At 43.2% G+C, this 17,828-nt stretch overlaps 1 protein-coding gene across 4 annotated transcripts in view; it reads right to left on the reverse strand.

Moving 5' to 3' along the window:
- The window catches only part of LOC147011011 (coronin-1C-A-like), a 76,160-nt gene that overhangs the window by 48,222 nt on the left and 10,110 nt on the right, over positions 1–17,828 (reverse strand). For 2 of the 4 annotated variants that reach the window (XM_085859528.1, XM_085859531.1), the window contains exon 2: positions 7,719–7,967. In XM_085859528.1, the coding sequence (XP_085715654.1) occupies positions 7,719–7,916 (198 nt within the window). In that variant the 5' untranslated portion in view covers positions 7,917–7,967. Of the gene's footprint in view, positions 1–7,718; positions 7,968–15,395; positions 15,684–17,828 lie in introns of those variants that run through there. The other 2 variants (XM_085859529.1, XM_085859530.1) reach the window with 2 other exon arrangements.

Consider the following 17,828-nt stretch of genomic DNA (forward strand, 5'->3'; position numbering starts at 1 on the left):
AGGGGTAAAATGAGGATGCATAGGGTGGACAAGATGGATACAGAAGGGAACGTTCGGGAAGGAAAAACTGGAAATTTGGAAGGAAGAGGAATTGATGGGGGTATAAAAGATCATGGTTTTGGGTGTAGGATAATCTGAGGTGATGGTAAACAGTTGTCTTGAAGACCAGGATGGAAGAAGGAGACTGAAGAGAAAGTGGAAGTTGGTTCTACAAGCAGGGGGGAAGGAATGAAGAGTGGAAGTGAGCAATGATCCTGGATTTTGGGAGTTTCACCAGAAGGGGGTCAATGGTGTACCGTGTGCACCCTACAGGAACCTGAGGAGGGAAGGGGGAGAGGGGGAATGGAAAGAGCAGAGGGTGCGAGACAAGAAACGGGCAGTGGAAGACAGACTGCAGACCTATTTTTTGTGATGGGAAAGCAAAAGACCCACAGACTCGGCTTCATCACAGGAGATTCCAATGATCTTGATGGCATTGGTTTCTGCGGCATCAAGCTGGACAAGATGTGAAGCAGAGGAGCCATCCCGAAGAGGCGAGCAGCACTTCATCAAGCTGCAGATGAAGGTCTTTTCGGTGGATATAGGAGTTTAGGTGTGCCGAGGAAGGACTTTGTACGACACAGGATGCCCAGTCGGCAACTGGCTTTGGAGGCCAACTTTAAAATGTCGTTTGCCCAAGAAAAATCATGGTTGGTGGAGACTGAACTTCCTGAAGAGGATTGCTAAAAAGTTGAAGGTGGGCAGAGAGTTTGGAGAGCAAGGCAGGATGCCATACTGTATCGAAAGTTTGAGATACATTGCCTTCAGAAAGTATTCACACCCCTCGACTTTTGTCACATTTTGTGGTGTTACAGCCCGAATTTAAAATGGATCAAATAAACAAATTTTTGTTGCGAATCTACACAAAATACCCCATAATCACAAAGTGAAAACATGTTTTTAGAATTTTTTCAAATTTGTTGAAAATGAAAAGCTGAAATTTCTTGCATCAATAAGTATTCAATCCTCTGAGTCAATACTTTGTAGAAGCATCTTTGGCAGCGATTACAGCTTCAAGTCTTATTGAGTATGTCTGTATCGGCTTTGAACATCTGGATTTGGGGATTTTCTCACATTCTTCCTTGCAGATTTGCTCAAGATCTGTAAAGTTGGATTGGGAGCGTCGGTAAAGAGCAATCTTCAAATCTTTCCACAGATTCTCAATGGGATTCAGGTCTGGGCTTTGGTTGAGCCACTCAAGGAATTTCACGTTCTTGTTCTGAAGCCATTCCAATGTTGCTTTGGCTGTATGCTTGGGGTCATTGTCCTGTTGGAATGCAAATCTTCACAGCAGTCCAAGGTCTTTTGCACTCTGAAGCAGGTTCTCCTCAAGGATTTTCCTGTATTTGACTCCATCTATTCCCTCCATCCTTACAAATCTCCTAGTCCCCGTCACTGAAAAGCATCCCCATAGAGTGATGCTGCCACCACACTTCACGGAAGCGATGGTGTTAAATGGGTGATGAGCCGTGCTCGGTTTCCGACAGACATAGCGCTTTGCATTTAGGCCAAATAGTTCAATTTTCGTCTCGTGCCAGAGAATCGTTTACCTCATGCTCTCAGTCTTTCACGTGCCTTTTTGCAAACTACAGGTGTGCTGTCATGTACCTTTTCTCAGGAGTGGCTTCTGTCTGGCCACTCTCCCAGAATGGCAAGATTTGTGAAGTGCTGCAGAGATTGTTGGCCTTCCAGCAGGTTCTCCCATCTCAGCCAAAGAACTCTGTAGTTCTGTCAGAGTGGTTATTGGGTTCTTGGTCACCTCCATGAACAAGGTCCTTTTTACCCAATTGCTCAGTTTAGTCGGACGGCCAGCTCGAGGAAGAGTCCGAGTAGTTCCATATTCTTTCAATTTCGGTATGATGGAGCTCACTGTTCTCTTGGGAACTTTCAACACTTGAAATTGTTTTATACTCTACCCCAAATCTATTCCCCCTTTCAATTGTAATGAATTTGTGAAAAATTTTTATTCTATCACAGAGTTCTACAGAGAGTTCCTTGGACTTCATGGTGAAGTTTCTGCTCTGACATGCACTGTCAACTGTGAGACCTTATATAAAAATAGCTCCGCAAAGCGGGCGTAACCCCTCAGCCCATGCATTGTAAAAGGAAGCAGTGATATCACGATGATGCAGTCAGTTAGAGCACGTTGGACGTCATATCGAAAATCAGACTTCAAGATGGCTACCGTGGCGGCTAGTGAAAATCACAGCACGCCCATTTTCGAAACGAACCTTCCTCTACTCAACTCCAACACACACACTGAAAAAATTCATTTAAATCGGACAAGCCAAGCCGTTCTCGAAATTGATGAAAAACCAATTTCAAGACGACTGCCGTGGCGGCCACACTGAAAAATCGCAGCGCGCCCATTTTCGAAAGGAACCTTCCTATACTCAACCCCAACATACCCTGCAAAAATGGATTTAATCGGACAAGGCGTTCTCCTCGAAATTGACGGAAGCCAAAAGTTGACGGACACCCGAACACCGAAGTATGAACTTTGACCTCTGTGACCTTGAAAAGTAGGTCAAATCAAAAACCCGGGTTATATATCATGTATCCTCATCAGATATACCTGTGATAAAAATTTGGCGATGATCCAGCCATTCGTTCAGGAGAAATAGCCATTTCTCGGTTTTCAGTTTTGGCACCCTGGTGGCCGAGCCGAGAATCAAATTGCGCTCATTATCGAAAGGAACCTTCCTCGACCCAGCCCCAACACAAACTGCAAAAATGGATTTCATCGGACAAGGTGTTCTCAAAATCGACGGAAACCAATTTCAAGATAGCTGCCATGGAGGCCACATTGAAAATTGCAGCGTGCCCATTTTCGAAAAGAACCTTCCTCTACTCAACCCCAACACACCCTGCAAAAATGGATTTAATCGGACAAGGCGTTCTCCTCGAAATTGACGGAAACCAAAAGTTGACAGATGCCCGGACGGACGCCCGCCGGACAACGCCTGTGACGACAATACCCCCTTTTCAGCCCAATTCGGGCTGAGAGGTAAAAAGGTGTGTTTCTTTCTAAATCATGTCCCATTAATTAAATTGGCCACAGGTGGTCTCCAAAATCAAGTTGTAGAGATATCTCAAGGATGATCAAAGGAAAATGGATGCACTTGAGCTCAATTTGGAGTGTCACAGCAAAGGGGTTGAATACTTATTGACATCAATTTGTAAGCTTTTCAATTTTAAATATAAATGTGACAATTTCTAAAAACATGTCTTCACCTTGTCACTATGGGGTATTTTGTGTGGATGGGTAACAATTTTTTTTATTTAATCCACTTTAAATTCAGGCTGCAACAACAAAATGTGACAAAAGTCGAGGGGTGTGAATACTTTATGAAGACACCATATGTACAATATGTGGCGTGAGCTACATGTCGCAGTAAATTGTATACAAATGATGCAAATAGCTTTGAGGTGAAAATCCACTGGTCTTGGGGAGGGGGGGATTTGGAAAGTTGGGGTTTGGGTGGGGGCATGTGAGGCTCCAAATAGTGTTGCCGTTTTGGGTGTCATGGAAGTGTTTGCGACACAATGCAGTTGGTGAAATTTAATTTGGAATCCAATTATTCTCAACAAGTTTACGCACAAAACTTCTATATATTCATTATTCAGTGATCAAGGCACCTGGAAGAGTTTGGACATGGATCAAATTTAGGGCAAGCACATTAGAAGGCATCATTGTGTTATTGTACGAATACCTGGACAGGTCAGGAGTGGGAGCATGCGCCAGAGCAGCGTCTCGCTGCGTCCACTTTCCGCCAGTACTCCAGGGGCCTCCGTCTGGCCATCCCCCAGGAAGATGCCTGGCCCATCCCCATCTCCTTGAGATGCCGATCAACCTGCTGCAACCAAGAGGAATGTGGTCGGCCCATTGGCCTCCTCCACTCACGAGACTCCCTCGCTGAAAGAATCTGGTGAGCAGGATCAGCATCAAGAAAACGAGCCACATGTCCATGCAGCCGCAGCTGATGCTCACGGACTATGCAGGCAACAAATCTCATTTGAGTCTCTCTCAGCAACAGCTTGTTAGACACAAAGTCTGACCAGCGATAGCCAAGGATTCTCTGAAGAGACCTGGTACCAAAGGAATTAAGTCTCCATCTCAGATCCATGGTCAGAGTCCAAGCCTCACATCCATAGAGCAAGAAGGGAAGCACCAAGGACCTGAAGACTCGGACTTTCGCCCTCCCGCACAGGTACCGGCAGCGCCACACCCCATTATCCAGTGAATGCATGACTCTCCAAACCCAACCCAGACGTCTACTGACCTCTGACTCACAGCCAGCAGAGACATGAATATCACTGCCAAGGGAAGTGAATCTCTCCAAGACCTCAACATCCTCACCGCAAACAGGCATAGACAGGACAGCAGCATCCAAGATGCCATTGAAAGCCTGGATCTTAGTTTTGACCCAGGAAACCCGTAATCACAGCGACTCCGACTCCTCATTCAGCACCTCGAGGGCCCCCGAAAGGACATCTAAAGTCTCCGCAAAGATGACTGCATCATCTGCGAAATCAAGGTCAGAGATCTTGACATCCCCAAATGATGCACCACAGTATGATCTCTCCAACATCCTCCCCAGATTCCAGTCCACACAAGTGCTGAAAAGTGTGGGGGTCAGTACACACCCCTGATGAACTCCAGTAACAACTGGAAATAGGTCAGAGATGGTATCACCACATCTCACAGCACTCTCAGTACCAGAGTCGAGTTCAGACATCAGATCACAAGACCAAGAATCTTCCAGAGGGCATCCCGATTCACTGAATCAAATACTTTACAGAGATCAACATAAGCTGCAAGCAGCCACTGCCGAAACTCTCGTCTGCGTTCGGTGAGGACCAGAAGAACAAGGATACGGTCAATCGTTGACCTCTTTGGTGTAAATATCTGGACAAATCAACAATATGTAGTTATGGGGGGTTTTAAACTTGGGTTCACAGCATGATGGTTTTTTTTTAAAGGTCATCGATGCCGACAACTTGCACAAGATCTTTTACCCCTTTTCCTTTTTCAAATATAGGATGTGTGTGTGAATGCGAGTGCGAGTGCGATTGCACTTGTCAAATATGGACAATGAAACAATCATCAAGTACTATCCCTGGAAATAGACGCAGGGACGGACAGAGAACCATTATTTGAAGAAAGATGTTGGGATGATTTCAAATTATAATTTGTGACCATCCCTACGTTTTTACATACCATCCCTGGTATCCTCTTACATTTAAAAAAATTAGTGTTATTTATGACTTGTATAATAAAGGAATGCATCGGTTATCAGCAAAAGTAGACCACAGTTGTATGGTACCAACATTCTAATGAAGAGAAGCGGCAGCGAGTTGGTAGTCATGAATCGTCTAGTAATATAGTTGTACACCAAAGATTGACCATTCTTGATCGGTTTTATAGTCAAAACAAAAAAAGTACAAAGCAAGCAAAAGTAGTCTCTGTTACAAGTGGTGGATGTTTACGTGTGCTGGAGCACTCAAAGAAGGAAATTTCAATCACCCCCAAAATTCAATTTAAAGATGAATTCTCATGTCAATTTTTTTAAAAGGTCATCGATCAAAATTGATAGTGTGAATTCCCCCCCAAAGTAACGATTTTGAGATCGTACTGCACAATCTTTGTGCAACTGCATCAAATATTGAACCAAACTGCTATTGCTTAAACAATATGAGTGGGGGAGGGGGGGGACCACTTTAGCTGCATTTCAGATTCTCCAAATGGCCGGATATTATCAGCAATTGATGGAATCTGCACGACATTGAGAGATTTTGTCGCGTGATGTTATCAGTCGAGGAATCACTGCGGGCCTGGTGGCCTGCCTGGCTTCAGAGATAGTTGCCCTATAAAAATAGCAGCTCAGAAATTACTCGTTAGGAATTCATGGCTTGCACGTTTCAAAGGTGTTTGTCAATGCTTCAACGGAAAGATCGGCAGACTTGCACTGCTGTAGGACTTGGCAAATGGCACTGTTAATTCTCTGTTTAACTTCACAATACTGGAGCGCAAAATGGGGCACAATAAAAATTTTCTTTTCCACTCAGGCGAGATAAGTCAGAGCTCAGATCTCTCAAAAGCCGAGACATTGTGCGGCCTGCACAGTCGAGCAACAAAAGCTTTAAAACCCAGGTAAATGATGACTGCTTTTACCGAAATATGGAAAATAGGAAATGATGTGTTGGTAAAATATGTGAAACAGTCTCAAAAAGGAATCGGCAGAATATTTAATAAAATATTCCTCCCTCCACTCAATAGTAGGAAATGCTGTTTTGTTAAATTCTACCTGGTTTTAATTTTTTGGGGATATATGGTTGAGGCTTGTGGAAGAACTCAAGCACAATGGAAGGGGGGGACATCAACAGCAGAGTAGAAGTGAGAGTGAGATCAAGGTAAGGGAGAGAAGGACACGTGTGTACAAGCTGTACATAAGCTCAGTGAAAAACAGCAAGAAGAGGAAGGGGAAGGCAGGGATGAAACAGAAAAGGAACAAACCAACCAACAACTAACAAATGAAAGAGGTGAGGGAGGGGGGGGGTGTGATCACGATAACCTGGAAAAAGTGAGTGCAAAAGAGATGACGAGTATGGATGAGGGATGACCTGAGGTCGTGGTTATCAGCTGTCTTGAAGCCTTGGAGGGAAGAAAGCGACTGAATAGGCGTGGGAAGTTGGTTGCACAGTGTTGCACGATGCTGCATTGCCAAAGTAACAGGCCTCAACACTCAGCTTCGTCATGGTAGATTCCAACATTTCTTACTTCCCAAAGAGCAATTTAAATTTTTTTTAAAAGGGCGACTACAGAACTGTATATACCAGCTGTGGTACTTTGCCCAAAAGCAGGTTCAGTGCTGCCAAAGCAACCTCACTGCAAGGATTACACACTGCGTGGTTTGCCGTTTCCTTCACAGTGGTCGTCAGGGCAGGAATTTGGAACTCGGAATTTTTCATGGTGCCACCAATACCTCGCATAACTCTTTGCAAAGGACACTGTGGGGATCTTTAAAGTCTACCGACAAGTTGCCCAGTTTAAAGTCTGTCCGAGGGACAGCACGCGCCCGCACGCACGCACACACACTTTATAACTTGGTTGAGATTCAACTTGACAGCTCAGGTGTGAATGTGCATTCCTCCAAGCTATCCTGGAAGCTCCCATTCTATAATCACCTGAAGATGAGCAACAGGCAAGATCCATCAAGAACAATATGTTGTGCAGATTTGTGAATAACCTTTTATAATCTCGGACAGACATCAAGCTATGGCATGTGTGATGCAAGGCCATGAGGCCAGTGCACACATGACTGTATCAGCACCTCAATGTACAAATATTTTGGTAAAACCACCCCGGGCCAAAACTGCACTCAGACATTGGCATCAGACTGGGTGTGGGTGGGTATTTGAAGGGGTACTGCAACACTTGCACGCCACAGTTTGAGACCACGTTTTACACGAGTTACACCACACACATTAAACTGAACAGATAAGTAAGCTTACTTCTTTGCTTTACTGATCAAAGCATTATGAGGCCTTTATTACCTTCAAGCAAGCAATGAATAAGTGATTAATCAAAGATTCAGGTAATAGTCTCAAGTTCCATACAATGACCTCTGTCTACGGTGTCACTTTGCAATCTACCGCTCCAGATTCACCACACTCACCTTTCCCAGAGGCAAGACGAGGAATGCACCACCGCCTGTCGCGTCGATCACGATGGCCAAAAACTTTGGATTCACGCTGCACAAGGTGCTGTCCCACGTGATTTGGGAGACACGGATGTCATCGTAGCACTGATCTCCTTTTGAGGCCGTGCCAAAGACGTGCCGGTACTTGCTGGAACGTACGAAGCGGCTCGTCATGTTCTTCAAAACCACGTTATCACTTTACGGCTACAATGAGCTAAGCACGGGCTGAAAGAGGGAAGAAAAAAAAAACAACATCACGGTGCATAGTTACACACATGGCAAACACACCCACGATACGGGGTCCAAAGCATAGAAATACAAAAATCATGTCCACGTGCAGGTAAATATACATAAAAAGGTATGATGTACAAATGCTGGTATTTGTCGAGACCTTCCCGTCCACGTCGTGGTACAAGATTTAAATGGTGTCCACAATGGAGAAGTCTTTCTCTGGTATTTGTTATCTGACAAAAGTCCCATGTGCACACAATGGTAGTAATCACCCATTTCCATTGGTTAGTCAAAATCTCTGCCTCGACAAGATTGATGCAGTACAGTAATCAGTGAGGCTATCTGAATGAAACTTATAACAACTAACCTCTGAATGACCACAGCTCCTTGCAAGACATTAGGAAACCACCAAATGATTAGTTAATGAAATGAAAACACAGATTGTGCTACCATCTCACCTGACAAGAAAATTGACTGGATAAAACACCTGGGTGCATAAAATGTAGTCACGGCAAGGCGACAGCACTGACAACCTGACATCGACATTATAAAAGGAGCCATGTCCGTCTGTCTGTCTGTTAGTTATGACTTGAGAACGGATCGACGGATTTCAATAACGACGATTGTGGATTCAGGGAACTCCTGGGAAGGTTTGTGAGGCAAATAAAAAAATAAATAAAGGAAAGTTTGTGCATGGGTACATCGGCACACGTGGCGAAACTGCAGACACCAACTTGCGATGCTGGTTATCGCTGCACCGAGGGCAGGATCTCCCAGGAATTCTTTTTTGTTGTTCTTGCCCCCATAGATTAGCCATCGCAGCAAAGATTGGTATTCCCATCAGCGAAGCAACGGTCTTGTATGCAAGTTTCCGTGAAACCGTAAAGGCTGCGTGTGCATGTCAACTGGGCCGAATGCAGTCAACGGTGTCGCAACTGTCGTTACCAAAGTCCTCACTTTTTAAACCTTTGAATTTTGAAGTACAACACACATGACAGAGTACCACCTGTTGTAAATCAAAATGAGTTAAAAAATAAAAAAACCTTCAAATAACTAAATAATGCAAGAGCAAAGCAATGAACTCAAAATGCAGATTTTCACCACATTTGTTCCCCACGTTCTCTATTCCAAACCCACACGTGATACGACCAAGAAGTTAGAGAGAGCGAGTTTAGTCTGAAGTTGTTAAAGTAGTTAAGGCCAACATATTTATAGTTTTTCGACAACATGCTATCAAAACCATAATTAATCCACGCACATGAGCAAAAACCGGGGTTAAGCAATCGGTTCATTTCTATCTGTCTGTCTCTGTCCATAGACTTCAGTTTATGATCGAGGAACAACTTTATTTCAATTAAACTTTATATTTTGCACACAAATTCGAACACGAATAGGAAAACAAACCTGTAGCTTAGCAGAACCGGCATGCTCTGAATTCTCCCGATTGCGCACGTGCAGAGAAGAGCGAGATAACTTTTTTTTTAATCTGTCTGTCAAAATTAAAAATCATTACAAACAGGAAGCGTATTCTTTTTAAGGACGTTATAAAAGACACAAACAACAGGCACGAAAAACGCATGTCACGTGTTAAATAAGGTGTTGTAAAAGACTATGCATCAACGGTGGTAAACTTCTGGATTTTTAAAAAAAAATTAAAATCTATTATTTAATTTAAAATGAATTACATTCTTGAACACTGTAGAATACAAATCACCTTTTTGGCACTTTGAAAACCCTTCCGTTTAGCAGTACTTAAACAAAACATTACGGCAGTTTAAGTTATAACGACCAATCAAGTTTGCCGTTTATAGACCCCGCCAACGTTCTGGTTTCTCAAGACAGCGCGTGGTAAGGTGTGCTGTGAAATCTCTAGTTATAGAAATAAAAGTGTCCGTCAATGCAGTTACTTCCTTGGACAATTAACAGTCGTTAGATTTGGAATCAATGCATATCAACTTGAGTTTACAAATTCTACATGTACTAAAGTAGTGAAACTGATCATCTTCACTGTATTCATGCAAGTCTATTTTGGCTTATCATTGTGGTTATGATAACAAGTGTAAATATAACAACGATGGTTAGGGTCTCCAATGTCCCGTGGGTCGGGATTTTTACATCTGCTGGCGGAGGTGGGCAGAGCTTTAATGTTTTCACCACTGTTTGTCTGTGTTGATGCAGGATATCTCAAAATGTTACGGACGGACTCGGACTAAACTTGGTGGACAGTTTGGGTACGTGACAACAAACGGATTTCATTGTGGTGACGATCCGGAAACTGCAATTTTAAGCTTATTATTCACAATTGAGAGATTGGGCCAAAAACTATATCGAGCATGATCTCAAAAAGCTGTGGGTGGATTATTACAAAACTTGGTGGATGGGTTGATGTGTGAGAGACAAGAACAAGCCAATTCAATTTTGGTTCAGGTCTGGATGCAGATCCAGCCTATCAGTGGGACACAAAGCAAACGATTCAGCCTGGCGGAGGTGTGCTCTACCGAGTGCCATTCTCGTGTTATTTTACTTTAAGCTAAATCAAAGGCCAAGATCTCCATCATAAGAAATCATAAAAATTTGTGATTTCTCAATCACAAAAATCTCCATCATAAGAGGAGATGGGTTCGACAAGGTGAGTTTACCCACAGGAACACTACAAAGAAGTAGCAAGAGAGATTTGGCATACCCGGTCAGTCGAGGCCTGAATCAACAACGGGTATGCTCTCTGTTGGCCAACAATGAAGGAGTTAGAAGTACAAGTAGATGGAGCTGGCAACACCAAATTTTCCATTAAAGTTTCTCAAGTGATGAAGAAAGGAATGAGTGAATTCAAGATGAATTTGCAATCTTCTTCTTCTTCTTTCAGCTGCTCCCGTTAGGGGTCGCCACAGCGGATCATCCGTATGATCCGCATAGTGATTTGGCACATGTTTTACGCCGGATGCCCTTCCTGACGCAACCCTGGTCGCCTCTTATGACACACGGATATGGTACACCTATTTTAACCGGGGTATACACCGGGCCCAGTACACTGGTACTCACTTCGCCGACCTCGGAAGGATGACAGGTTGAGTCACCCTCCTGGTGTGTATTAATTCAAGCGGCCAACGGGGCTTGAACTCAGGACCTTTTGGATCCCAAGCCGCTACCCGAACCACTACGCAAACACCAGGCTTCAAGATGAACTTGCAATCAGCCCCTTAAATGAGAGAATGTTTTGACAGGTTTTGACCAGCCTCGGTGGTGTAATGGTTGGAGGGTCCGCTCTGAGTCTTTCCAAAGAGGACCAAGATAAAAAGCTTTATGCAGGTTTCTGCCGCATTCACAGACTATGGTGAGTGAAGTGGATTAATTTTATCAGAAACTTGAAAAACAATAATATGACCTCTCAAATGCGATGGAAACCCTCCCTTCCTTTTTTTGCAGAAGACTCTGTATTGTATAGTGCAGTAACCCATCCCTCTGCTTGGCAAACAGCAGCTGTGTGTGTCTCTGTCTGTCTCGATAAATGGACCATGTTGTTCAATCCTGAAAAATCTCACCCGATTGCTTCAAATGATTGTCAAATTAACCCACTTGTATGTATTGCCTTGGTCATCCACTGGAAGAGATTCATTCTCGAACTTCTAGGCCTCCCCATCAGCCATGACCTTTCCTGGGAAGACCACAGAGCAAAGCTGGCCTCCAAAGCTAACTGCACACTGGGAAGAATCCCTCGTCGATCAAAGCCTTTCCATTGAAAACAAGAGCTACTCAGTCTAAAAGGCTGTTCGTCTGTGGTCCAATGGAGTTCTGCCCTCTGCTATGTGCTTACACAGCAGCATCACATTTGTCTCCTGCATTCTGTGGAATCACAAACCCTCAATGATGAGAATCTCCAGTGATAAGATCAAAGCACAAAGTCTCTTGCCCTCACATCACAGGCAAGTTGGTGGTCTATGTTTTCTAACATCTATTCTCCAATATTGCTCCCTCTGCTCTCAGTCCTCATTCCCTCCCCAGCATCTCCAGGATGCATGCATTCTTTTAGTAACTGCTTCCTGGTTAAAATTCCAAAATCCAGACCGACTGCAAGCCTCAACTCGCTCCACCACCTCATGTCATCCCCAATTCTGAACCATTATCTTTATTACACCCATTAACCTTTCCTAACCCAATGAACTTGCTAGCTTTCTCCCCTCCTTCATTTTTTTTCTCCTGTTTGTCCATTCCCTTGACATTTGTCTCACTTGTGTAATTATACCTTGCTCTTCCATCCATCTATCCATTGGGACCATACTCCATGCAGAGCATTGGTGCTTCCCAAGTAGTCTCCTTGGCTATTTGGCACAATCCTGGACGGGTCGCCACAGGATACGAGCAAGTTGGTCCTCATTTTGCCAACCTCAGAAGGATGACAGGCCGAGTCAACCCCGCCTGGTATCAATTCAACAGCCAAGCAGGATTTGAACTCAGGACCCGAGGATCCCAAGCCCACCACACTAACCATCAAGCCAACACCAGGCATACCCTTGTCCCAACACAAGAAAAACAACATTTTTAATACAGCGAGTGGCTACTGCTTTGCATCACTGGTAGAAGCGCTGCCATACAACTGAGGCACTGCCCCCTGAAGGTCAGAGCAATAATTTGGAATTTTGCCAAGGTGCCAGCGATAACTCACCTCCTCTTTGCTTTTGGGATCTTTAATGTCCACCAATTAACACTGAAAGATGGGGCACCCAGTTTAACAATCATCTGAGGTACAGTGAACACGAGCCACACATCATTACATTGTATGCACAATACCAGCATGGCAGTTTATAGCAGGGTTGATGTGCAAACACAAGCGAGACAGCTTAGATGCGAGTGGGCATACCTTTCGGCAGTCCTACTAACCAACCAAAGTCGTGCCATTACTGTGCAATGTGGCGACAATGCATAAAAGACGAGAAAATAATGCAAGTGCATTAAAGAATAAAAATAGGAACACCCATCCTGAAGCTTACCTGGATCAGGAGCAACAGTCACTCAACCCACCCACCCCACACAGACCGTTAGACCATGAAATTCTTAATGCCATAAACAAATTTTGGTACATCATAGGTGATAAAGGTTGTGGTCAAGTTTCATTGAAATTGTGTATAGTTTCAGAGAAAAGAGCAAATACTATTTGGGGGAGGTTAAACCCCCCCCCTGTACACCCCCTTAATGAGTGCAGATTTTGATGTGGTTGATATGCTTTGGTACATTGCTGGTGAAGAATGTTGTGGTCAAGTTTCATAAAAATCATGTGTGTAGTTTCGGAGGAGACAGCAAATACCTATTTTGGGGGGTTAAAAAAAAAACCCCGTAGAACCACTTGATGAGCGCAGATTTTGATGCGGTCAATAAACCTTCGTTAGGAATCAGATCTGAAGTTTGTGGCCAAGTTTCATCAAAATCATGAGTTTGGTTCAAGCGATACTGACTGATTCACTCACTCACCGATGAACACTGCTCGATCGCATAAGCTCACCTGACTGAAGTCCAAGTGAGCTAAACAAATCGAGCACAAGCAGATGAAATAAACAACGAGGTGGTTAATCTGAGATTGATGGCATGCTTCATGAAGCAAAGTAGTCTCAAAAGCACCAAAATATTTATTGGTTTTCAACAAGGAAAATACACCTCGGAGGCAACCAAACTACAATGAGCTTTCCTAAGAGTTTTCAGTGATCTCCCGTTTCCCTCCCTACCTCCCCCTCTCCCAATCACAGACACAATGATTACACATTCACAGTTTGTGAAGATTTACACGTTGTCATAGTTTTTTTTTTGTTTGTTTGTTTCCCAAACAGATTGAGGACAAAGAAATGGAGAAGGAACGAACACACAGTCAGCATTAAATAGCCCAACCTACAAACGAAACAGAGGAACCAAGTAGGCCGATTAGATAAGAAACATGTACAAGCAGACAGGAAAGGCTGACAAACTGCAAACATGGAAAAGTGTGGGTGGAATGGAGAGGATAATGAGTATTCAAAAAAAAAACGGGTTTGGGGAAAAAAAAGAAAGGAATGAGAAAATGGCGTTGGTGCACAATTTCAAAGGACTGGAAGGGAAGAACTTGATTGGACCAATGAAAGGAGAGGATTCCGCAGTCAAGAGAAGAGGGTTTACAAGAGACCCCCCCGCCTCTTCTCTTTAAAAATAAATTAATAAAAATAGAAACCACCTCATTGTATAATTACGCAAATGCTACTTAATCCATGGGACAACCAGCTCAACATCCCTCAAAAAAAAAAAAAAATAATAGTTAGCAAAAGAACACACTTATCGATGCAACGCCGTGCCAACAAAACAGTGCAGTAAAGTTTATAGCGGCTTCAGGAATCAAACATGATGGCTCAAAGGTCTTAACAAAGACCATCATTCCAGCTCCACCGGCAGCAAATCATTGCGATTTGCAAGAATAGCAAAGAGCTCACTTTCAAAATTGCATGCAAGTGAGGGGGAAAATAAATAAAATAAATAATAATAAGAAGAAGATACCTGGGGTCGATCTCAGCGGAGAGACCTGTGCACAACTACTCCTATTTGGCTTTCTGAAGTCACTGGTTCATAAATCTCCCAAGCTTTTTCAGGCCTCGTGAGAAGAATCCATAAAAACAAAGGTGCAAGTCAAAATTCAGCGGTTGTAAAGTCAGGCTGTTAAAAAAAAAACAAAAAAAAACGTCAAGGATCATTAAATGGAGATGGGGATGGGCCAGGCATCTGCCTGGGGGTGGCCAGACGGGACCCCTGGAATACCGGCGGAAAGTGGACGGAGCGACGCGCTGCTCTGACACATGTTCCCATACCTGACATGACCTGTCATTAAATAGCACGCGTGTTTGTAGATCCGTGCAGTATCACTATGAACGTATAAAAATATTAAAATAAAATACGGAAATAAATCCAAAAAAGGCCATAACTGAAAAATTGACGAAACGTCCGGAAACTCAAACTTCTTCTGTAACTTATCATAATAAAGCCGTGCACCAAGTTGCAGTTGAATATGTTAAAGGGTATGGGAGAAACAAGTCTGAAAACCCACAGGTGGGACAGACGGATGAACGGACAGCCAGACGAAGAGCAAACCTATAGTCCACTCCGGTGAAACTGGTAGGGGACTAAAAAGACGATTTCCTCATTTCTCCAAACTTGCTAGATTCCAGTGATGAGGAAAAATAATTTAAACTAACTAATAACAAGCAAACAGGTAAAAAAAACAGAGCAATGGTCCCATTGTATCCATTCCTTGAGCACAAAACCAAATGATAATGGGGCAATTAGCCAGAATACAGAGAAACATGAAACAGTCGAAAAGTTTCATTCTTGGCAACAGTGATGCACCTCACAAAACAAGACTACAGCTCCTACTACTACTACTACTACTACTACTACTACTACTTACTTACTTACTTTAATGGTGCCAAATATTCTCTGGGTAAAGCTTTGGGACAAAGTCTTTCAGGAACTGACTTGGCCAAGCCAGGCCAGAATTTCGACACGAGCTGGTTGAGGAACAATTTTTTGGAATTTCTTCAGGGTTCTGGAGACAACTCACCGACTTCACGAAAGACGTGGTGGGAATCCACCGGCTCACGCTAGCAAACGGGACACTGAGTATATTGATCATCCGAAGGACAGCGGACGAGACCACACCTCGAGATTGCAATACCACGCCCTGCCTGAGAAGCACCAATCCGAGTGCGTACAGTGGGTTTCGAATGAAACCGAGACGAGACGGCTCAGAGGTAAATGCCCTGCCTATGCACCATGCCATCAGACAAGATGAACCTCGCAAAATTACAAATGCCAAAAGTCAAGATAAATACAATACCATCAATTTTAACCTGTTGAAGGCTGGCTTTGGGGGGAAAATATAATATTTTACACTTCATATCAGTGAAAAGTCTAAAGTGGTTTGCGACGAGGGGAAACGGATTATGAGCAACAACTTCACAAAACCACAACCTAACCCTACGCAGATTGAGGCAAGCTGACTTGCACCGATAAACTGCAGCATTGAAAGGAAGGGAGGGAGGGAAAAAAAAAACTGCAGCAATTTTGATCAACAACCTAAATTATGCAATACAGGCAACTCGTTTAGACTTCGAGACATGCATGGAGAAAAACCATGCACACAAAAAAGGAAAACGTGGCCCTGGATCAAACTGTGGAAATAAATAAACCGAGTTTTTTTTTTACTCAAAGAAACAGAGCACATCTCCGGAAAACGTGTTTATCTGGCAAAGCTCTTTGCGGATATACCCAAAAGAGGCATCATCGGAGAAACGGATTTATTCACAATGACGGCGGTATGTATCCATGCGTCCGTTCATACTCCCGGGAGGTTGCCGAAACCAAGATGGCAATTGCAAATAGCCTACTCCATCATGTGCATTGTCCACCCGTGCTGTTATTTACCGCTAAGTGATGCCCGAAAGAGCAACAAAAACGACACAACTTGTTGCAAAGACTGCGTCGATACGCTACAAGCAATTCAGCATTTCTTCTCGCATCTAATAAATCGAAGCAACACTGCACACTACGGTCTGTGCGTGGGGATTATGGGTTTGGCACTTCGAAGAACTCGTGTAAAATCAGACAAGCCAAGGAAAGTGCCAATCGCGGTACAATCAACTCGACGAGTTGGACAACGATGACCTTTACTATGATGGCGGAAATAGTGGGGCAAAGTACAATCAACCCATCAATGTAACTTTACTGTTCAACCCTTTCTTGCTCAAAGATTTAATCCATTGTCACCTATTCAGAACTCTCGTCACGCATTCTACGATATGACAATACCGTACATCAAGTCACGCACACCTCATCATAAAAAAAATAACATGTCCACCAACCAGCACGTCCACCCCACTTACCACTGAATCAAACTGTTATTCAAATACCGAAACCGTCATTTTAAACAGATTTTCTACTTACTGCACTGTCCCTCGTAGCAACCACTGAAAATATATTTATATAAATGTTTCATTAATAATAGTTTTACTCTTCATAATCAAGCCTGGTGTTGGCTTTATGGTTAAGGTGCCTCGCTTAAGATCTTAGGGTCTTGAGGTTGAGCCCCTGTCAGGCCTTCAAACAACACCAGGTGGGTAGTCTCAGCCAGTAATCCTTCCGAGGTTGGAAAAATGACTACTAGGTTACTGGTAACAGGGAGAACTGCATCAGCGGCACAGCCATGGTCCCAGCAATGATGCAACCAGCAGCCACAGGCAGCATACAAAAAAAATTCACGAATTTTATTTCGTGTTGTTTTATGACCTGAAAGTAAATTTGTTTTAATCTGCCAACTGTAGCTTCCTGTTTGCCTACTTGTTTTAATCTATTGATAAGTTCAGTGCTGTGCTAGTAAACATCTAACTAGTTGTTTTCATCTATTGACAGATATAGTCCTGTGTTAGTAAACATGTGACTAGTTGTTTTAATCTATTGATAAGTTCAGTGCTGGGTTAGTAAATGTGACCAATTGTTAACCTCCGCCATCAAAGATGGACGGAGGTTACTTTTTTCACCCGTCTGTTTGTTTGTTTGTGAACAGTATTACGGAAAAACTCCTGGACGGATTTTGACGAAACTTGGTGGGGGGATTAGGTATGGTCCAAGGACCATGCCATTAGATTTTGGACTTAGTCCAAACTCCAATATGGCCGCTATGGTGGCCATTTAAAAAAAAAAATGATTTTTTTTGTTTGCATTTCTACATGTTTTAAGTGATTTCCAACCAAAAAAAATTTGTGAGAGAAAAAAAATATATATTTTGCAACTTTTTTTTCAACAAAATTTCGATTTTTTTTTTGCATTTCTGCATGTTATAAGTGATTTCCA

This window comes from Eptatretus burgeri, chromosome 16 (assembly GCF_056783735.1).
Source record: "Eptatretus burgeri isolate ZD-2024b chromosome 16, Ebu_testis_v1, whole genome shotgun sequence".
NCBI classification, from domain to species: Eukaryota; Metazoa; Chordata; class Myxini; order Myxiniformes; family Myxinidae; genus Eptatretus; species Eptatretus burgeri.